The sequence below is a fragment of the Eretmochelys imbricata genome, chromosome 1, assembly GCF_965152235.1.
Source record: "Eretmochelys imbricata isolate rEreImb1 chromosome 1, rEreImb1.hap1, whole genome shotgun sequence".
NCBI lineage: Eukaryota > Metazoa > Chordata > Testudines > Cheloniidae > Eretmochelys > Eretmochelys imbricata.
This window is the reverse complement of record NC_135572.1, coordinates 63,521,761-63,545,568: the sequence shown is the minus strand read 5'-3', so window position 1 is coordinate 63,545,568 and position 23,808 is coordinate 63,521,761. Positions and strand designations below refer to the sequence as shown.

The window sequence follows — 23,808 nt, the reverse complement described above, 5'->3', positions numbered from 1 at the left end:
AGAAAACCTGACGTAGGAGGAAAGGTTAAAAAAACTGGGCATGTTTAGTCTTAAGCAAAGAAGACTGGGGGGGGGCACCTGATGACTCTTCAAATATGTTAAGGGCTGTTATAAAGAGGACAGTGATCAAATGTTCTCTATGCCCACTGAAGGTAGAACAAGAAGTAATGGGGTTAATCTGTAGCAAGGGAGATTTAGATTAGATATTAGGAAAAACTTTCTAACTATAAGAGTAATTAAGTACTGGAATAGGTTACCAAGCGAGGTTATGGAATCCCCATAATTGGAGGGTTTTTAAGAACAGGTTGGACTAACACCTGTCAGGGAAGGTCTAGGTTTACTTGGTCCTGCCTCAGTGCAGGGGCTGGACTTGATGACTTGCTGAGATCCCTTCCAATTAGATACGTCTATGATTATATAATTTTAACACTGAGATTTAGAGCCACAAAAGCAAGGACATTCTTAATTCAGGCGGACAGCTTTTTCCAAGCGCAGAATACTAAGTTCTAAAACAAGAGTCACAGGTGAAACGTTCTTCTGTTGCTTTTCTTCCCAAATCAGCTGTGCCTACAGAACAAGGTTCCATGTCATTCTTACCCTGTAGAGCTAAGAGACCTGCTCTGTGTCTCCTCAAAACATTCATAGGGCTTTAAGACTCTATCTCTGATATGTATCATTTACCTACTCCGTTAATGATAATGTGTAACAACCTAATAAGTTTCAGAGTAACAGCCGTGTTAGTCTGTATTCGCAAAAAGAAAAGGAGTACTTGTGGCATTTTAGAGACTAACCAATTTATTTGAGCATAAGCTTTCGGGAGCATGAAGTGAGCTGTAGCTCCCGAAAGCTTATGCTCAAATAAATTGGTTAGCCTAATAAGTCTATAACAACTTTTACAGTGTTCAGGGAATGGAAAGCTACTATAAATTGTTTCTATTTGTTCATTCTTATTTTATTTTTATACTAGCTGGATGCTCTTTAAATGTCAGAGTTTTTTTGAGGGGGTAGGTTATAATTTTGAATAGCAAATTAACCGATAAATTTGATCCTTTCTGAAGGGATCCCGGGTGAGCAGCACAAATTAGGATTTCCATCATCTACAATATTCCAGTAGACTGGGAGGAACTGCCTATGTATTAAATTTAGATTGAAAAGTAGGGGTTGCCGGATACAGGCACAATGTTACACATTTTGGAGTTTTCTTGCAGGAGGATGCACTGATGTCATTTTATGTTTTGGTAACAACGATAGCTGTCTATTCTAATGGCATGATTTGTGGGTTTGCGGCCAAAGTTTCACAAGTGCTGTTGCGTTTCAAGGGGGGCGGAGGGAGTCGGGATGTAACTTTTTGAAAGGCGGCTAAACTGATTTCCTGTTTCTCGGGTCCCCACACTGGAAGGGCCGGCCAGGAGGGCTGTTATAAAGGGGCTGGATCCGGGCTTTGGTGGTAAATAAAGCTGCGCTCAATTGCCAGCCTCCCTACCTGCAGGCGGCTACAGCTTGGCGCCCGGGCAGGATTCAGCGGGCGGGGCAGAACGAGCCTCGTGGCTGCCTCCTGATTGGCTGAAGAGCCCGGCCCCAGGTTATAAGAGCCGCCGCCCGCGGGCGCCGGGCGCTGCCGAGCCTGGGAGCCTGCCCGCGCCGCCCGGAGAGTGCCGAAGCGCCATGCGCCGCGCCAGCCGAGACTACACCAAGTACCTGCGCGGCTCCGAGGAGCTGGGCGGCAGCGCCCCCCACGAGGGCTCGCAGCAGCAGCCGCCGCAGGCAGCGCCGCCGGCCCATCCGCACTCGCCGCCGCCGCCTCCAGCCTCCGCCAGGGCCCTGCTGGTCCCGCTGGTGCTGCTCGGGCTGGGGCAGGTGGTCTGCAGCGTTGCGTTGTTCTTCTGCTTCAGAGCCCAGGTAGCGTCGCGGCGCCTCTTGTTTGCACCCTCGCGCCGTGGCTAGGGCGGGTGGCTGGGGCACAGAAGGCGGGAGGGGAGGACGTGGGTGCTGGGCGCCTCACAGGCTGGGCAGAGGCGGAGGTCAGGTGCACAGACCCAGTGTCTGCGGAGTAACCCAGGGGCTCTGCTCACTGCAGGGGTTGGGTTGTGAGACGCGGGCTGCTTCTTTACACTTCTTACTTACTCTCCACGTGCTCTTGATCTGAGAGTTGGGGGGAGAAGGGAGGAGGGTTGGAAGAAGGTGGGCTCCGGTCAAGGGTGTCTGGTCCTGGAGGGTGAGCTGGGCAAACTGAGTTTTCTCACTTGGGAAATACGGAGTCTAGTTCAGGACAAGTTAGTTTTACCTACTTCTGTTTTTTACCACTGCCCCGCTGAGTAAAGGGAGCCCTGGAGTGGGCAAGTTTAGAAATAGTCATCAGAATATAATGGTGACATTGTGTCCAGGACATCCGAAACATGCAGGTAAATGAGAGTTCAGAAAATAAAGGGAATAATTTGAACAAATCTAAACTCGGTTTGTATGTATGTATGTATGACCCTAACAAATAGTAGTTTCCTTGTTGCATAGAACAAATAGGGCCCCTGCCTTTTATTTAAGTTATCATTGTTTCCCCTTTGGAGGATAACTACTTGCAGCCTACTATAAGAATTGTCCCAGGTTTCTTTTTAGAGGCTATCTTCCTTGTGAATTTGATGCTGCTGCTCTTCACTGTGGAACTTGGGTGTGTAATGGCTGGCACAGGGAAAAGGTACCTTCTGTAACTTGTTAGCTCATTTCCCAGGAGGGGAGAATTAGACTGCCCTACTAGGCCACAAAAATATGGCAAAGTAATGTTTTCAATTGGGCAATGCTATGCACATTAGATCTGAGCTGCAGGGAGATAGGATGGGAGGGGTTGGGCTACAATGTTATGCTTTCTAGTGGTTTAAGCTTTTAGAAAGAGATTATTTTTTGTTCTTGGAAATTACACTACATTGGTTGGATTCACTTACGGTTTTTTTTGCCTGGTACTGTGAACTTTCTCAAAGGAAGTGGGGGGCTGACGTTTGCTCTTTCTCAGGGGTAAAACAAAAGATTGTGCTCTTTAAGTTTGCAAAAAAGATTACTAGTTCAGAATAGGTGAACTAAAGATGCTGTAGGATCTGATATAAGTTTTACTGTCCAAAAACTGGATATGAGTTTTAATTAGGGTGTTAAGAAGTTTTTATATGTATAGTACGAACACTAGTCTGTCTTCATAGAAATGGTTCTTTTATTTTATTTTCATTTGAAGTCAGTGAAGAAGTGGAAATCTATTTTTCTTTCAGGTCATACTTTAAGTAGACAGAATTGCTCTTGGGCCCCAGGACAGACTGGATACATTAACAACAAAATCTACTCTAAATCTAGACCACCTACAGATTGGATGTAGTACAATTGCATGCACATTTAAACGAGTGATTGAAATAAAACAAGTGACAGTTCCAAATTTATTGTAATATTGTTTATATTTGTTACTTGCACCTACTTATTTATTCCTGTCTGTTTTCAATTATTGGCAAATGCTTTGTGTTTATTAGTTACTTTTTAAAAGTTATGTATGACCTGTTCCATGTTTATACATACTTAATTGACTATACCTTAGCAGAGTGACAGTTCATTTATGGTACTTATTGTAAAGTAGCTTAGAATTACTTGTTTTCTTGACAGTGAAATAGACTAATGTATACAATAACTCGACTTGTAGGGTGAAAAATTATTCTCTCCATTACAAACCCATTGAAACATCTCCATTAAGACATCTTAACTTATAGAAAACATCCAATAGTATGTTTACTTCAAAAACAGGCCAAAAAAAGTCAGGATTCTATATAACTAAATGTATTTTGTTTATTTTGACAAGTAAGTTTAGTTGCAATGACTTCATAGCATGCTAATTAACAATGTGAAGTCTGAGGTTATACAGGTGTAACAAAGGGCAAAATTATTCCCATGGCATACACATTATCCTTTAGTCTGCATAATGTAAAAACAGCAATATAAACATAATTCTACAATTAGAGCCTGATCCTCTAATTGATCTGAAACTCCTATTTATTTTTAAATCTGAACTAGTTCCAAAATATCTGAATGACCCAACTTGATACAAGATTTGCCCAAAATATTTCTCTACAATTTGTAGACACAATGAGACTTCAATATTTTTAATGTCATCTCTCTCTCTCCGGATAAATAGAATAGTGCACATAAAATACAAGAGAACGTCATTAATTCACACTATTGAATGGTAACCTCTTCCAGATTTTCAGAAATTTTGATATAGTCAGGGAAACAGAAAATATGCTTCCTGACAAAATGCACTTAATCATGCAGGGCCTGATTCAACTCCTATGAAATCAATGAAGAGACTTCCATTGACTTCACTGTGAATTGGAGCATGACTTTTGAGCAGTATAGCGTTAATTGTTTATGATGCTGATGTACTTCATAGTATACTTATGTACTTTTTAGTATATTTTGTTAGGTAATGACAGCTTAGCAGTAGGAATCTTCAGAGCACTCTTCTCAAAGATGCTGAGCTACTCAGCTAGCTAGTAGTTGTGTGTGGATTGACCAAGTGTGAATTAGAAAGGCTTTACTGAACATTTGGAAAATATACCTTTTAACACTAGACCATTTTACAAGCTTTTTTTCATATACCAAGTCTTTCAGATTTCTGTTCTATTCTGTGAGTAAGCTAACCAACTGGTGGATAAATGAGAACTGGCTTGTGTAATTTATTTGAACTTTCAAAAAGCCTTTGTCAAAGTGCCGAAGAAGAGGCTGTTAAGGAAACCAAGTAGTCATAGAGTGAGAGGCAAAGTTCTTTGATAAATTGGAAGCTGGCTAAAAGGCAGAACAGCAGCAGGAATAAATGGTCAGTTTTCAATGTGAGAAAAAGTTAACAGTGGTTCCATACAAGGGCAGATGTTTAATAAACAAAGCTGATTTAAATATTTTATTTAAAACTTTTTTCAATGAAACTGTCATCTTTGGAAAAAAAAAGTTTTTTGAAAGTGTTTGGATTTTTTCAATTATAAAACTAAAACTTTTTCCAATTTTCATGGAAAATGTTTTTGGTTTTGTTCTCCCTTCTCTCCCTTTCCCCGTTTTCCTTTTGGCCACCAGAAGAGGGGAGAGAAGGAGTCAAAAATGAAGTTTTAATTTTTTTCCAGAAAACTTGAAATTTTTAATGAAATGTACTTAACCATTTTTCACCAGCTCTATAAATAAATGTATTTCTTTGTGTGTGGGGTGGGGGGGTTTAGTAGAGTGACAGACTTTACCAGTGAGATAATATGTAGGTTAATCAAAGCTGAAAGACTGAGGCACTTCAGTGGGGCATAATGTGCTAGAATGATGGGCCACATGTTGGCAGGTGAAATTTAGTCTTGACAAATGAATGGTAATATATGTCAGATTGAAAAGTATGTAATGTTTGTAGATTCTAAGTTGTGTAACTGCTCACAAAAAGTGACAATTTGGTACTCTGGAGTATCAAATTGAAAACCTCAACTCATTGTGCAGTGGTGGTGTAAAAAAAAAAGGCAAGCTAACTGTTAAAATATGTAATAGGATAGAAAAGAATACTGAAAATATTGTAATGGCATTCTTTTTACCTGAATATCAACCAACTTCTTGGAAACTATTCTGATATTTTATTTTGTTTGTATGTGTGATTAATTCTCAGTGCCTTTTCTAAAAAAAGTCTTGTCAATGAGTTCTTGCCTGTAGCTCTCTTCCCCCTTCTCCTCCCGCCTCCACCGCCTCCCCCCACTCTGTGTAATGTCTATTTGGTGACTAACTTTTATAATGTTCCTCTTATTAATATTGTGGATTCCTATAAACTTCTGTTTAGACTTTACTCAGGCAAGCTAATTTTCAAAAAACGTAAAAACGGTATGGGTGTAGCAGTGGCTGGGTGAATATCCCTTGAAAGGCTGCAGCAATAAGCTACATTAACTGACCACCACAAATCAAATGTTTTCCCTGAAGCCCTACAGCTTTCTAACTTTACCAGAATTATTTAAACTAATCCTGCACATGTTTTCAAAGCCATCAGTAGTCACGTAAATTTCTCAGCATATCCCCATCAGCCTTTCTAACTACATTTGTGAAGACGTTCTCTGTGCTATTGTCCAATAGCATTTAGTAAATGAGGTACTAAATTAGAGATAATCCAGAAAAATACTTTAATACAATCCACTGTTGATCTTGTTCAAGCAACTTTCCATTTGACACACAAGATTTATTGCCTATTAATGTCTATGAAGTTATGCTGCAGATGAATTTGACTTGCTGTGTACTGGATCTGGCCCCTACAAAGTTTGATCTCCCCGGTTTGTGTTACAACACCCATGTCAACTTTTTTCAGAAGCTTTTATTTTGATTACATTAAAAACTGCAATAGTAACCTCTTTTCAGTAGTGGTTGCCACTGAAAAGTAAACATATACTTGAAGTTACTATATTGTAGATAAGAATTTCAAGGGGGGGCTATACGAGTTTGAAACCCAACTCCTGGTGAATAGTCCTTATCCCTTAGGCCCCTTTGATAATTCCAGTCTACATGTATTATTCACTGCAGTTTGGCATGTATTAGTAAATATTAATTTGTTCTAAATAGTGATCACTGTGTTCTAAAATTCACTCTTGATCAGGAGTTTTTGTTGTTTGTTTTTTAGGCTAGCTTGAATCTTTCATTCTCATGCTTTAGAATGCATATAAAGGAATTCATTTGCGGTTTTTGGCTAGCAATTCTGTATCCTGCTAACCCTACCTCTGGTATTCCATTAAGTTCAATACTTTCTTTAACATGCTTTCCATTGATCACACATTACATTTGCATGACCCTGTGTCCTGTCTTCTTGAGTACGAATGATACATGTTTGTTTTTGTTTGGGTTTCTGAGAGAAGGCTGCTTTATTTTCTATCCTTCAGTATGTGAAATAAATGGTTTTGTGATTCAACTCTAAGATGCAGTACTTACAATATTTTAAGTTCCAGTCACTCTTTTAAATGTAGAAAGAGCTGCTTCAAATTGGATGGCAATAGATTCTAAGCCTATGCTTCGAAATCTTAACATGATATATTTGAATCAATCATAGAAGTTAGAGCCTAACAATACTTTTTAAATCTTCAGTCCATCCCTCTGCTAATGTAGGAGTATTCTCCATGGTACATTTTATAGTGGGTTTTCTAGCTGAGTTTGAAAGTTCCAAGTATGGGGCTTCTACCACATCCCTCAGGTGGCTGTTCCACAGACCAGTATGTCTGGCTATTGAGATGTTTTTCCTGATATTTGGCCTAAGTTTTCCCTTTGTTCATTTCATTGCGTTTCTAGTTGTCATAACCCCCATGAACCATGTTGAGTAATTCCTCTCCCTTCATGAGGTTTGAACCCTTCAAGTATTTGTAGACTATTATGTTTTCTCCACACACTTGGTTATCACCTAGCCATGCTTATGTGTATTTTGCATCTTTCCTTATAAATTCCTCAAAGCTACTGATCATTTTTGAAGTGCTGTCCTGAACTGCTTCAGTTTGTCAATAAATGTAGTGTGGTGTCCAGAGTTGAAGGCAGTTTTTCTATGTCACATACGAAGCAGAGAGAGAAAATTTACCATTTACAAAATGTTCATCTTTTAAATCTGTTTGACATAAAGACACTGATCCATGTCCTGGCGTCTAAGCCTGACGAATCCATTTTTTTTTAATGTTAATATCCAGTGGTTACAGTGGACACGAGATCATTCTCCATGTGATCAGGTTCCAAATTTGCTGATCATTTGTCTGATTCATTCTAAGCTTATTAATTTTCATGATCTCCGTTCCATTTGCTGCACAGGCAAAATATAGAGTCCCTTTCAAGATTTCATGGAAATACTCTGTCCTGTTATCCCATCTCCTACATCTACATATCCCTAGGAAATTTGGGGAAAACCTTTTTTATGCTCCTACTATATCTGAAAGTCCTTATGAGTTTATTTGGTGTGATTTACTTTAATATAAGACATCTGTGTTTTTTGCTTATCATTTACTTATTTTGTGTGAATAGAAGTTTTGTGTGTTGAGAATATATTTTATAGCGGTAAGATTAGTATGATATTGCATTGAGTGGCATACAAGTGTACCTTTCGGTTATACTGAGTTAAGGTCTATTGGACAAACTTAAATTATGGATGTTCTTAAACCTATTTCAGATGGACCCTAACAGAATTACAAAAGAAGACACTCGTTGTTTCACAGCACTTTTAAGACTTCAAGAAAGCACAGATTTGCAAGAGACAACACTGGAAAATCAGGAAACAAAATTAATGTCCGAATCATGCTGGAGAATAAAACAGGCTTTGGAAGGAGTTATGCAAAAGGTCAGTGCACCCTAAGAATTAAACTAATATTTAAACTTAAGTGAGCTTCTGAAAACCTGGAGAGAGATAAGTTTTAGGGGGGAAAAACCGCGTTTTCTGTTTCACATAGAACTAGTGGTTGCATTGTAATCTTTAACATCTTTGGTATTTTGTTGCATTTGTTCATGAACCCCTTGGTAGTGGTTCATCATGTCTGTATGCAGATTAATTGTGCTTTGACTAGCATTTTTTTTAAGAGGGGAAAGTTTGGATTCACACTAGGAGGAAAAACAATGTTTGTGGTTAGTTGATTGGCCAATTTGTCCCTCAGGCTAGTCCAAATGGATCCCAGAATTTTGGTTTTGAGAGAGTTAGACTATCTTTTTATCTCCAATCTTCCTGATTGTGTTCCTGATGAGTCAGATGTGACATTCTTTTTCCAAATAAAATTCCCAAGCAGAGGGAAGGTGGTTGGGCAAGCAAAATATTAGATGGAGGGCATCTACTCTCATTTCCTTGTGAAGGGAACAGCGCATCTCTCCTTTTTTCCCCCCTTTGCCCTCTGTGCGTGAAGTGGGATTCCAAGAATGTGACTCCCCCATGTGTGAGAGATAACCGCTCCTGTTCTTTGCACAGAGAATTCAGTCTCCCACAAGCCAGTTCTCTGTTCTGTGTGGGGATCGTTCCTACTGACGTAGAATGAGAACTATGTAGGCCCAGTAAGGGAGCTGACACCACTGAGTGGAGTGCCGGATAATCTTAGAGCGGTAGGATAGGGGGATAATGAGGACAAACACAAGATAGTTAAAAGTAATGCAAAATACGTAGCAGTCCTCTTACTTAACCATATTCTCAGCTACTGTAATGTCTAAAACTACGTAACTTTTAGTGACACAGCTGTGCCGCTACTTTCGGGGGTGCATTTTTTTCACACCTCTGAACAACAAAAGTTTTGTTCAGTTTCCAGTGTGGACAAAGCCTATGTATCTGGTAGAAAGGGGCTAAAACTAGACGACACATCTTTTAATATAATTTTACAACAGTTGCATTGCACACATGGAATTGCACACATGCCCATTAGCAGATCCTTTGTGTTAACGAGTCTGAACAATGTAATGAGGAAGTCTTGATTAGCGTGATAAGTAGGTAGCTCCTGCTTGGCATCGCAGAGGTAAAGCTTACTCCCAAACACTAAGGGCACGTCTTCACTGGCAGCGTTAAAGCACTGCCGCAGCAGCACTTGAACACGGCTTGTGTAGCTGCGGCACAGCGCTGGAGGAGAGCTCTCCTAGTGCTCTAAAATAACCACCTCCATGAGGGGCGTAGCTCCAAGTGCTGAGAGTGTGGCTCCCAGAGCTGGTGTACCGTCTCTACTGCCACTTTACAATGCTGAAACTTGCAGTGCTCAGGGGTGTTTTTCCGGTAAAGTGCCAGTGTAGACAAGCTCTAACAGGGAAATTAGTCAGATAAAGTCATTAGCCATAATGGGGGTGTGGGGAGAGGGGGAACTGGACAAATTTGGTGTACCTGTCACAATTACCCAGGTTCCTAAGGGGAATTTATACGTTTTGATCTCCTAGCACATTCATATGAGTATTTTGTGCTATTTCAACCTAATTGCCATCTAATAAAGAATTATTTAAATACCAAGAGTGTTAAATCCTTGACTTCTTTGTTTTATAATAGTCTCGTGTCAGAATCCCTTAGTCCATACTTCTTTGCTGCCTTCATATGTACCATGAATTATACCATAGGTTACATGAATGGTAGAGACTATTTGTCTGAGGATAATTATATAAACTCCCTCAGTTATATGAACTCCTATACATTCCTAAGATTTCAGATATTTGCCCCTTCCTTCCATCCAGCTTGTCTCTTTCAAAGACTTTTGGGAAAATTTGGGCTTAGCTGTTTTTCTTCTAATATTTGCTGAAATCATCCACTGTATACGTTAGAGGGGGGGAAAAAAGGAGTTAATGGCAAGCGTTTATATTTATATTCTGTGTGCATATAGTGCATTTCTCTTCCAGGGAGCTCTGTGGATGGAGTGTATAGTTCCAGTAAGTGAATGAGAAGTACTATCTGCTGGTATAATCAACAAAGGCATTGGCTTTAATGGAAGCTGCATGTCCTGTCATCCTGACTATAGGTTGAATGACTAGGGGTGATTATTTTGGTTGATGGCCATTAATTTAAGTGAACAGTAAAATTTCTCTTGCCAAAATAATCCGTTTTTAAATTTATTTGAACGCAGTAAAGGAGAATGTATATATGAGACACTGGGTAACCGGGTCTGCATCCTAGTTCATTTGGCCCTATATGTTGACACTGAGGGAGGTAAGTCAAAATAAGAAAAAGAAATGTTAACTTAGCCTCAGGTGCATCTCTTCAGCTGAATGAGCATATATCCCAGATGTTAAAGGGCCAATGTCAAGGTAAAAGTCCTGGGTCAGAGTCTGTGGTTTGCACCATCTCTGGCAATGCAAATTGGCTGGATCTCTTTCTCTATTGGGTCTAGCCCCAGGTATAAGGGGCATACCAGGGGCATGGATGGAGAGTGCTTTCCTGAGTTCTCTAGGTGCAGTTTCCTATTGGAGAATATTCCCCATGTATGTTTTTAAAATCCACACTTCCTTATTTGCAATACTAATTTATACAATAGGTTACTGAAATGCAACACTTTAAAATCTAATTAACTTCTTGTCATTTATGACTTTTTACTTTTTGCACTTCACTCAGTTTGGCCAATGAAAATAGACTAATCAGTTTCATGTTCTATGTAGCAGGCTGCATTTTCAAGATTTTTTTGGGTGCACTGGTATATATCTGCATATGTTCCTTGTATATGTGTAGAGTAGTGTTTACATCCACAACAGGGACTAATCTGGAACTATTTTAGTGCTCCCACTAAAGTCATTTGGGAGTTCCATTGCAGGGTGGGGCCCAAACATTTCCCCCTTAAAAAACAAAACAAAAAAACCCAACAAAAAAACCAACCCAAAAAACCCAAAACACTCATTAAAGCATTTTCTAACTAAATCTAATATTTATGCCTATATTACTTGACATGTTCTTGGGTGATGGAACTGTTGCTTAGAGAGCAGCATGTTCAGGGCAGCACATTTAAACTATTGTTTTACAAGCATCAATAATGCATTACGGGATTGTTCACCTTAAGTGTGGTGATTCCTCATCACAGACCAGATTCTGATCTCAAGTACCTGTGCAATCTGGAGTAACTTTGTCATCATCAGTGGAGTTACCTTAGATTTACACTGAAGTAGCTGAGATCAGAACCACAGCTTTAGGTAGACAAGTAATATAATTTTCTTGTTTTGTGGCTGCTTGGCTTGGCTTGGCTGCTTTTTTTCTTTCATGTAACCCTAAGAGCCCTTTGGCAGTCCAGATACACTGACCACACTTTTTGTAAAGACTACCATAAGTCTGGCAGTAAAGAGAGAACGACAAACACATAGCTGGGGGTCAATCCATGAAGTAACACTTTTTTGGCAGTGCTCCTGGACCCTGGCAGCGTCAGGCCTAAACTAGTCACCCACATGGCAACAAAACACTTCACTGTTAGACCTCCAGGATGGCCCTTATAAAGACTTAACAAACATTCTAAGCACATGTGGTTATTAACAAAGTGCTTCAGAGGCAAGGTTTCAGAGTTAAAAGTTGTCCAATATTTGTGATCCTGATCCTGCAACCTCTTGCAGGTACTGGGAATACTCATATTAAGAGTTACAGGATTGGTGTCTTTAGTGTAGCTTCTGGGGAATTCTTCAAACTGCTGAATTTCCTGCAAGATGATCAGAATCTCTTCCTGGTATCAATTAGTTTTAAATGAACAAAGGTGGTAGCATTAAAGATAGATATACTACAGCAATCCCTTATGGTGCTATTTGGGCATAAGCTTTTGTGGGTAAAAAACCACTTCAGATGCAACTGGATGCTACTGGACTCCTTGTTGTTTTTGTGGATACAGACTAACACGGCTACCCCCTGATACATGTAATATATTTGAATGTCAGAAGGGTCCACTTAAGTTTCAAAAGCCTGGAGGCTTTTTCAAACATATTTACATCCCTTTGTTTGAGACTGTGGGAAGGGAAATTGCACAAAGCCTAAGAGAATAGAATTATACTAAGCTCTAGCATTCATAAATTTAAAATAGCTTTTCTATAAATTTTCATAAGTACAATTAGACTTAGGCTCCTATGTCAGTTAGGTGCTTTTGAAAGTTTTACTTGTTGTAATTTTAGTTCTGATATCTAGCTATCTACCAGAGGCAAAGTGTTGCATCCTTTTGGAAAGCAGAATTTCCAACTCTCCGGGAATATAAAGCACCCTACCCCTTGATGGCTTGTGAAATGTTAGACTAGCAATCTAGTGTAAACCCCCTAAAATAGCCTGCCTTTATTAATGCTAAAATTGCTGTGATGTTTTTCTGCTGGGCTGTGTGAAAATCCAAGGGGACCTTTACTGAAATAGGCGTTCTGTTTAATAAATAAAATAAAAATTCATAATATACCAGGATAGTCTCAGCAAAGGCTTTATTCTGTTTTATGAAAATAAGACCTTTGTAAATGCATCACATGTTAAAAAATTCATTAAACTACAGATTCATTTGGTTTTGAAATGCTTGCGTGGTTAGCACTGAAGATTTTGGGGCACTTTAATACTTGCTGTAGAGCAGTCTAAGTTGAATTTCTGGCCTATCATTGTGGTGGTTGCTACATGATTATAGTAAGCCCAATCCTAAAAACATGCACTACTGTGAGTAGACCCATTGAAAATGTAGATGTGTCTAAGCGTTTGAAGGATCAGGGCCTTAGAAGGTTTGAGTAGGTGACTGTGACTGACTGCCTGCAAAAATCAAAATATTGTACATTGTAGTTTTTAAAAGGAAATTATAATAAACTATTAAGATCTGGAACATTGCTTATACCTGGGTTTAAGTATACAGAGTAAGACTGAAGTATGTAACTGACCTGAAAATTAACCTATAACTGGGAGTAATCTGGGGTGTTACCTGTGTTCTGTTCCTGCTTTGTGCAAATCCTAATTGTACTCAGTTTGCTGTAAATGTTAGTGAGGTAGAATCATAAAGTGAATACATCTGTGACAGGGTAAATCTCACAGCAAAATGACCAAGTATTATCAACTACAATTGGTTAATATAATAGAAGCATACTAATTGGTTAACTTGTATTGGTTAATTATTAAATCACAGTGTGTTAATACCATGTGCTGTGAAGAGCTTCAGGAGGCACATTAAAGAGACGCTTGCGGCTCATGAACTGTACTCTGAGTATCCCTGGGGTAGATGATCCCTGCCTGGCATTGTGCCAAAAAGGGATTAGTCTCCTGTGTTAGATACTCCTGAAACCACTGCTTGGATTGTAGAAGAACGCAACTTTGTGAGTGCTTTACTACAGTTCGCTGTACAATGAAAGAAATTAGTCTTTGTTCGGTCTCTCAAGAAGGATGTAATTTGCAGTAAATATACTTCCTAATCAATTGGACAGTGAACTAATCCCTTCAGACAAACAAATCTAGGACTAAATAATCATGTCCCCAAATTACACGGAAGGGGAAAATTACCAAGCAAATACTTCCATGGCTCTGAAGCAACACAATAAAGAGCATTATCCCCTCTAGAGAAGGCAGATGGAGGGTGTGTGTGGCTGGAGCCAAAGGGCACTAATCTCATGGATGCTCTGAAATAAAGGGTGTCCTCTCAGAGGTCCTGAACGTTGTTATGCTCCCTAGATCTGTCCTCTCATGGTGGCATGTCCTCTCCAGGAACCTTGTAGCTATTGGCACAAGGGAATATTCAATGCCCACCATTGTTGCTCTTACCCCTTCAAGTGAGGTAACAAGGCTCGTGTGGGTGGCTAAGAGGTTGGTGCTGTCGTTCATATTGCCACAGTAGATTTTTGCTTGCATCCAGTCTTCCGTGTGACTAAGCCACAGCTTGTGCTGACCCACATATTCTAATAACTGGCATGAAAGCAGAAGAACCAGTGAGGGCAAGGGGAGTTAATTATAACTTTCCCACCAACATTGGGGAGGGAACGCTTTGCAACTTCAACAAAAAATAAAATTCATCTGCTACTTTGCTGTACAGCTGAGCAGAGAATCTTATCTATAAACTCATCAGCGTTTCAGCAGGCCTACATTACTTTGATAGTCATACTATGACTTTCATGCTGCTGTGGCTTTCCATTTTGGTTTAGCATTTAGACGCCTACCTAATTATGCTCACTTTCCCCTTTCAGCAGATATCTACACACACACAGAGCACCTTCATTTAATTGTGGTTACAAAGTTACATAAAAGTAACATTTCCTTGATATTTAGAATTGGTGTTACATGTCAAACTCCACAAGATGGCACTAATTCAGAATACAATAGAACAGGAGTTCTCAAACTGGGGGTTGGGACTCCTTAGGGGTTGTGAGGTTATTACATGGGGGCTCGCGAGCTGTCAGCTTCTACCTCAATCCCCGCTTAGCCTCCAGCATTTATAATAATGTTAAATATATAAAAATGTGTTTTTAATTTATTGGGGGTGGAGGTCCGCACTCAGAGTCTTGCTATGTGAAAGGGGTCACCAGTACAAAAGTTTGAGAACCACTGCAATAGAACATTGCAAATTTAGATCAATATTATTTACAACAGATCTCCTAGATATTATTCCTGCCAATTCTCAAACAGTAAAAGAAATAATAATGCATTACAAAATGCACTTGATTCATTTATTTCGACAGTCCCTGTTCCAAAGAATTTAGACTAAAGGATAAACGTATAGAAAACAGGGACACGTTGAAAAATCTGACATGAGGGATTGATTATGATGTCTGTATCATAAAACTTCTGATGATCATTTATTTGTATTATTGTGCTATCTAGAGGCCAACTAAGGTTCAAGTTCCTTTGGGCTAGGCACTGTACAAATCCAGTATGACAATCTCTGCCTCAGTGTGCCGTCTAATTACACAAGACATGTGCTAGGAGAAGGAAAGTTTTACCCCTGTTTTAGATGGGCAACTGAGGCACTGAGTTTGACTTGCCCAAGCTTGCGAAGTCTGGGGCAGCGCTGGGAACTGTACCCAGAATTCCTGACTCCCAGTTTTGTGGCTTACCCACAAGACACTGCTTCCAGTCATTAAAGTTACAATTTCAGTATCTACTTCTGAAGAAGATCAGGACTGGAATGTTGGGGAGTGACTGTTCAGGAGCAGAGGTGCATATGTGGCAGCTTAAATATCTCTTGGTTGTGCTATGCCTGGCTATAGCCAATACATAGCCTGTTTTCATTAACATTGAAATTCACTTACAATTTTAATTAACACTTGTCCAGGCTGTTCTTGGGCCTTGTATGACTGTGCAAGGCGCCTTACCCATCTCATTCTTGCATACTTTACCAAGGGCCAGGCACACTTGCGATCCCTTCACTCATTTGTGTGCAGGGACAGCTGCCTGCTGACATCTCTAGGGCACAAGCCCCATCGCAAAGGAAGAAGGATCATTGTCCTTCTGCAACAGCCCACGTAAATGGCTGGTTGTGAAGGAGAGAACTCTCTTCAGCCTCCTAAAACCCATAAAGGGTGATGCAGTTAACATGCTCAACATCCCTGAATTCTTGTGCATGTGACTGCATGCTGCCCCTGTATGGCACGGTCTGGCCCCAGGTATCTAAATTACTCCATATTGCACAATGTTCAGCGTGACAAATATTTACTTTACTTTGCTCGATACTTGGTTGTTCTGATTGTTCATTTACATTTACAGAAATGCATTTGCTCTAAGCACAGTAATAATAAAGGGTTGTAGCCATCCTTTCAGCATGATCTTCAGTTTTCAGACCGTACCCCTGATAATTGTGTAGTCGAAGATACTGTGAAGTAATTATAAACACCATCATTCTATTTTCCTTTTTCAGAAGTATTGGACGTAGTGCCCCCATTATAGAAAGGAGCTGATTCTTGTAAGTTGACCCTTGTGGCCATATTTTATGTCCTGGAAGGTTGAAAACGTATATTCCAGACACCTGAATACACAGTGATAAATTATTTCAACATTATGTAATGTAAGCCAATAAATTTTCAGCAGTACAGTACATTACTGGGGACATGACCGTATGGAGTAATAGCTCTTTTTCATTTTAGGAGATACAGCGCATCGTTGCTGGAAGAGAGCCACCAAGATCAGGAAAAGGTAACAAGTGGCTTATAATAAGTATTTGAAATCCTACTAAATTTGTTTCTTTGAGTTAATGTAACTTTTTATCTCTAGCTATAATGGAAGCATCATTGTTTGATCTGTCCAAGAGAAACAAACCTGAGAAACAGCCCTTTGCACATCTCATTATTGATGATAAAAATATTCCAGCTGGTAAGTTCACTTTTAATCAAATGTTTCTGTAAAAACATTTTGGCTGCATTACACAGTTTTGAACAATACATAAAGCCCTGGGACAAAGACTTTCAAAAGTGGCTGATGATCAGGCCTAGCAGGAAAATGAAATACAAACGAAGAATGGATTTTAAATTGGAAAGCTGTAATTTTGTTAACTTGAATGGAGGTCTTATCCCCCACATCCAAATTCCAGACACTGGAGTGCAGTGTGATGCTAAATGGCCTCTGTGCCAATATCCAGGTTTGAGTCTAATCCTTAGGACTCAGCACTCCTCTGGATTTTCGTGCTTTTTCCTTCCGGGGGAATGAGGGTAGACATGAAGGGCACCTCAGTCTGGAAGGCTTAAGGTTTCCTCTTCTTCTGCCAGGCTAACTGGGGCCACCATTCTGGGTATTATGTTTACTTCTGGGAACTGGCCTCTTTAAGCCTCTCACTTGCACTAGACTGCAAATATGGTGGTGCCAGCAGATAGCTTGCCCACACCACACTGCTGGGTATCTGCCTCCCATCAGTCCAGTCTGTAAGTTCTCCCAAACACATCAGTCTGTGTGTCTGATAAACATGCCCATTTTCCCTGTAATGCTCAGGAACACCCTGAATCTTCAGCATGTCATCCCTGTGCCATCAGTGTTCACAAAGACTCTGGTGACCCTTTTGGTTCACATTCTTCCAGGCCCAATCCACAGAAGCAGGCTTGATTGCTTCAATCATACCCACCTTGTGAGCATTTCCGTACAACCATGGTTGGTAACCAGCAACAGCTGGGTACTCTGGCTGATGTTCCTGTTAGCTCACAAGTCTCAAATCTACCCCCATCTAAAACCCAAGATCATTTTCCCTTCAGTGAATATTCAAGACATAGATGTGATTTGCCCATCAGGGAGCGCAGAAGAGGCATGGGCTTGGCCTACAACATGCTCCTCCTCCTAAATCATTAGAGACAGACAGCTCTGCCCCGAAAACCCATCTGTGACTTGCCTGCTGTTTTCCTTTCCTCTTGTGGGATCAGTGCACTATCAGGTGTCTGCAAATCCAGACATCTGCCCTTGTTCCCATTGTAGGGCAGGCATAGGCTAGAACATTCCAACCACAAGAGTCAAGCCACCTGGACGCTTCAGCTAATCAAATGCCTCAAATGTTGCTGCACTGGTCATGAAGGAATGCATACCAAAGTTTGCTGGATTGCACCTTACACACAGACTAACACCTTTCTCAGTATTGCAGCAAATGGATATCTGGTCAGGTAGCTGCCATCTCCATGTGCAATACAACATCTGGCTCTTTTGTAGGGCCAGAAATGTTCCTATGGTTTTCATTGGACATACCTGTTCATCTGGGTATTCTCTTAGCTCTGTTATGGCTCCCCACTTCTGCTTGTTCTGACTTCGACCCTTATTTCACCTTCCCCTCTGCCAGTCCAGTTCATGTCCGGACTGTCCCTTAGTTTCCTAGGCATGACCCGACCAACACTAAATGCTGCAAATGCTCAAAGAGCAATGCCTCTTCCCTGCCAAGAACATACTGTAGAGGCAAAGCCTCAACTGACCTAAAAGATCTGTATAGTTATCTGTTGCCTGGCAACTTCTGTGCAGCCTTCACATTTGGACCAGCCTTCCCAGAGCTTCTTGACCAAGATTCCTCTAACAGATCAGCAAATCTCACCAGCCTTTAATGAAATGACAGGCCGGGGAGATTACCTGATGTGGTGGATGCTACCAGTCTGTGGTGTACTAACAACTCTATATATCTAGTCACTTGAAACGGATGCTGAATGTCAGTGAGGCACTGGAATTTTCTCAGTCCTAGCAATGTTAGGAGCCAGGGCTCTAAATAAAAAAAAAAAAAAAAAAATCATTGGCAGTGGGTCTTTGGTGAATGGTGTTATCTCCCTGAATCCATACTATTGTCAATACTGGGAACATGTTCTTTGTTGAACATCAGAATATTTTTCAACAAAGAATACAGATGTCTTTAGCTGCATTGCCCATGGCAACCTTGCAGATTTCTGTTAATGCAGTGGACCACTGCCAGGTTGTCCCACCAAAAATGAACCTATTGGTTACTAAATTCTTCACCCCAATGGTGACTGCCACCAATACTGGAAGAAAGTCCAAAAGAGAGATCTCTCAGTATACTTCTTTCTAACTTCTCCTCAGGCCATCTCTGGGCACACCAAGTCCTTCAGTCATATGTTCTAAGCCCAACTACATCGGGCACATCTCCTTGTATTTGTAAATGTGAACCTAGCATCCAATGGGATCACCAAAATGATACTCCCTAAAACTATTCCAAAAATTCCTTCCATGCTATCAACTATTCCCTCATTTTTTTTAAAATCCCCCTTACAAAGCATTGAGGTTTCTTAACTCTTAAGGTGGCTGCTTCCAGGTATGCACAAAAGCCATACCCAGAATCTGCCAGTTTACACACACTTTAAACAACCCATATTTACCTATAACCACTTTGGAATAACTTAGGACCTTGATCACCTGTACTACCACCCCTAAATTATGCAGTTTTACACCTTCCATTGATTGATTGTTTGATTCCCAAGTATATCGGCTTTCATGGGAGGAGTGGGGGAGCAGGGATTTTGGGTGCCTTAGTTTGTGAGTCCCCAGTGTGAGAACTTAAAAGGGCCTAATTTTCACACCGTGCTGAATATTCACCCTCTTAAATTGGACCCTTTTAAAGGTATCTCAAGTTGAGGACCCCAGAATTCGAGCCCTCTTGAAACTCTTGGCCTGGGAGCTCCACTAATTTGACCACCTAGAAAATAAGGATCTTGTTCCTGTACAGTTACTACAGAGCTAGAATGATGTATGAATCACTCTCAAATCTACTGTGATTAAGTCATACCCTAGAGTCTTGTATTCATTCAAGCTTTGAGTTAAGCCTGTAAGCACATAATTTTGTATGTTAAAGCTTTTTATTACGTAAGTATTTGGAGTATTTTCCCACTTGCTTATTTTATGTACCTTAAGTACAATATATGTTATGCTGTAGCAAAAATACACAATTATGGTGATTTTTTTAGTTTTCCTTTATCTCAAGCTAAAACCATGTTTACTTTTTATTGCCTGTGTTTTTATGAAATTTGCTGTGCCCAGTAAATTAAATGTGGAAGAAATATGAAGCTGTCATGCAGGGGAGAAGGAGAACCTACTACTGAACTTTCCAGACTTAGTTTTCAGATACTGTTGTCTCTTTATTACAAACGTTGTCATGGTGCTGGGAACCATAATCTGGCTGAGTTTACATGGTAGACACTTTATGTGCAAGGAGCTAATATCCCATGTACCCCACAATGTTAAAATGCATTGATGAAGAAGACTAGTAAACCAAATAAGAAAACTGATAAGCCAGGATAAAGAGGTGTATCTTACACCAGTTAACGAATGCGCCCAACCTTAGGGTTATGTGTATTTCCAATAGTAGTGAATTCCATTGGCAAAGGGGAAATCTCTCTCCCTCTCCTATGTGATTTGACACACATTACCAGCAGATAAGTTAGGCAGGTCTACACATAGTCCATGTAAAAACATGCTTATTTTTTCCCCTCCCTCCAACCTCCACCCATGTTTGTTACATCCACTTGTTGCATCATATTGACCAAGTTAAGCTTTTCTGGGCAGGGACGGTCTTCTTTAACTACATGTACTAGGCACTGTGCAAACAAAGGAGCCTTACTGTGGTAAGCACCTTTCCTGGTGCTACTGCAGTACCACTAATAGGGCCCTGGTTTGAAGACTGCCCTGCCTCTCGTTCCTGTGAACCTCACCTTTGGGACAGTTGCCTGTGTTCATATGGGACACTAGTGGGTCAGAGGGAGAGGTCATTGGAGGCAGGTGGTTGACAGGACAGTAGGGCTTTGTGTGTGGTAACCATGTTTTATTTATTTGGTGCCAGAAGTGTGCGTGGCTCTTTAAAATCAAAAAATCCCTCCACCAAAGAGCTCCCATCTGTTAATTGTTAACCAGAACCTTGAACTGCATACAGAAGTGTACTGCCCGCCCATGCAGTGTGTGATACACAGATGTATTTGCTCCTCCACCTATCTGGATTGGTAGGAGAAATAGATTAGCATAAAGTTAGGCAAGTGCAGGTAGAGCAGCAAGCAGAGGTTGCTGGGAGTCATTGACACTGTCAAAATCAGCTGAGAGATTGAGAAGAACAGACAAGAGGATCATAGATTTGGCCAGGAAGAGGCCATTGATGATTTTATAGTGTCTTTAATGGAGTGGAGAGATGGCAAGCAGACTTTAGGGGAGTTGGAGGAAAGAAAGTTTAGATAGCGTATGTGGGAAAGCACATTCTAGGATGGGGTGGCCAAACTTACTGTCCCTCTGAGCCACATACAATTGTCAGAAGTTCAAGAGCTGGGGCATGCATACCAGGGCTCGGGGTTTCAGTCCTGCAGGGAGTGGGAGGTCGGGGCTTCAGCCCAATGGGAGGCACCTACTCTGGCTCAGGGCTTTGGCCCATCAGGCATACCATGCGGGGCTGAAGCCGTCGGACTCCCCTCCCCACTGAGCAGAAACCAGAGGCGACGGGGGACGGGAAGTGTCACGGGAGGGGGTCACATGGCCCTCCAGATTTTTGCCAGGGTTTGCTGGCCCTGCTCAGTTACATGGTGCTGCTGGGCCCTCTCCCTGCATGGTCACTGCAGCAGCTTTGGCCCTGGGGAGAGGCAGCGGCTAACAGCTGGGAGTTGCAAGGAGAGCTGCTGCCTCTCTTCGTGGAGCTAAAGCAGTGACCCTTCTCTGCAGCTCTCAACTGTTTGCTGCTGCTTTTCCCTGGGGCACTATCACCTGGGAACTGCAGGGGGAGGGCAATGAGGGTAGTGGGGGGGCATATCTGGTGGGCGTGACTCAAGCTGTTGCAGGGGACCTTTAAATTGTGCCCCCCCACTCTCAGTAGGCACCAGTTTTCTCTGGCAGAAGCCCCTAACACCACCACTCCACCACAGGGCAGAAGTCCCAAGTTCCCCCCAGTCTGGTAGGTGGAGAAAGGGGGACTGGGGGGCTCCATGAGCTACACTTTAACTGTAAAAGTCACATGCAGCTTGTGAGCCATGGTTTGGCCACTCCTGTTTTAGGAGTTTGGAGACAAAGGATTGAGGGAGATGGGTAGTAACTATAAGTCCAAAAAAAGAAAAAAGATGAAGAAAAGGTGCTAGATTAGAGTGAGGTTGACCATAAAGGTGAGGGAGAAGATATGGCATGGAGCGAGAAAAGTCAGGATTTGGGATTAGTTTGGATACTATGAAAAATCTCTCTGAAATTAGAAAGAGGAAGGGAAGACTAGGAGAGGCAGAGAAAGACAGCTTTGTTCAGAGAACATCTGTTTTGGCTTTCAAGATACTTTGAGAATCTCAGCTGAGTCAGGGAAATTATTAGTCATGGGAGCTGCAGATGCAGGAGTCTCAAGAAGTAGATTTATTTAGCAAGGTAAAAGGCAGAGGTGAAGGAGGAAGAAACGTACCTGAAAGTACAAAGTCATTGTGAACTTTCTTCAGAGGTGCTTTGCAGCATGAGAACAGGAAATGGGGAGGGGAGAGCATGAGATGAGAAGACAAGGTTACTGTTCAGTGGGACAGGCACTGTGGGAGTGGGCACAGAAGAGTGTGTGGTGTTGGTGGTGGAATCAACAGATGATGAGAGGGGGAGAGATGAAGGAGTTGAGTACTGTAGAAAAGCTAAGTGAGTCAGTCTTGAAATGAGTACATGCTTGGGTTGGTAGTGAGTAATATTGAAACATATTATGTGGTGATGGAGAGCGGTACTTGGTAAAGTCCCGATTAGCTATCAAGACAGTGGTTACCCTGATTATATCAGAACTATACATTATATTAATACTAACCAAACCATTTAAGAATAAATAGTTAAGGAGAGCAGGCATTTTTCCTTGGCCAGTGCAAAATCCACTCTGAAGTACGTTAAATAAACATGTTTTTTAGTTGGGACAGTTTTTAGCAATTGATTCCATGTAGGATTTGCCTGATCTGATTATTGGTGAAACAAACCTCCTGTCCTGATTCATGCTAATAGCTGATGCTCCAGAGTAAGGGTGGGTAGGAACAGCTAGTTGTATTCACAAGGGGAGAGGAAACTTCTTCCTGTCCTTTGTGGCAATTGGCTTATATCCTAAAGCCTGAGACTTATTTGACCTCATCTTAGCCTTTTGGCTACAGTGTCTCTCTCCCCTTCACTTTGACTCTTTACCTTAGCTTATATAGCTACCTTTGTTACTGACACTAAAAATCCAGCCATGGTATCTCTCAACTTTGTAGAAAATGTTTGTGAGCAAAAGTAACATTCTGCTAAACCCTTTTTCCCTAGGCACACGCAAAGTGAACCTTACATCCTGGCATCATGACAAAGGCCAGGCAAACTTATCGAATATGACCTTCCGTGATGGAAAACTAATAGTCAATCAAGATGGGTTTTACTACTTGTATGCCAACATTTGTTTTAGACACCATGAAACTTCAGGAGACCTAACTAGAAGAGGGCTTCAGCTGATGGTGTACATGATTAAAACAAACCTTAAAATAAGACACTCTGATGTCCTGATGAAGGGAGGAAGCACCAAATATTGGGCAGGAAATTCAGAATTTCATTTTTATTCTGTAAACATAGGAGGATTTTTTAAACTAAAGTCTGGAGAAGTAATAAGTATCCAGGTATCAAACCCATCATTACTGGATTCATCTCAAGAAGCAACTTATTTTGGGGCATTTAAAGTAAGGGATATAGACTGAGTCTTGATATTTCCTGTAAATTAATATGTATTTTTTAGGACTTTAAAAAAAAAGTTTGATCATTATATAGCTGGGCCAGAGACTACTGGGAGACATGATTGAAAAAAACCTTTAGGGCCCAGTTGCAGTAACTGTAGGCAGAATATCACTCTTCAGGTTGAATTTTGCTCTAGGATTACTTCAGAGGGATCCCCAGAAAAACATTAGGACAAAATTACACAATGGGCCTGATTCTGATCTTACACCAGTTTCATACCTGTATAACTCCACTGGCTCTACTGATTTTACACTGACATAACTGAAATTTGA

At 41.0% G+C, this 23,808-nt stretch overlaps 1 protein-coding gene across 1 annotated transcript; it reads left to right on the top strand.

Annotated features, from left to right (window-relative positions):
* Positions 1-1,665: 1,665 nt before the first annotated feature.
* Positions 1,666-23,499, top strand: TNFSF11 (TNF superfamily member 11). The gene is made up of 5 exons (XM_077806839.1): positions 1,666-1,899; positions 8,162-8,329; positions 16,486-16,534; positions 16,613-16,711; positions 23,078-23,499. Exons 1-5 carry the CDS (start codon positions 1,666-1,668, stop codon positions 23,497-23,499), a joined length of 972 nt encoding a protein of 323 aa, XP_077662965.1.
* Positions 23,500-23,808: the final 309 nt, after the last annotated feature.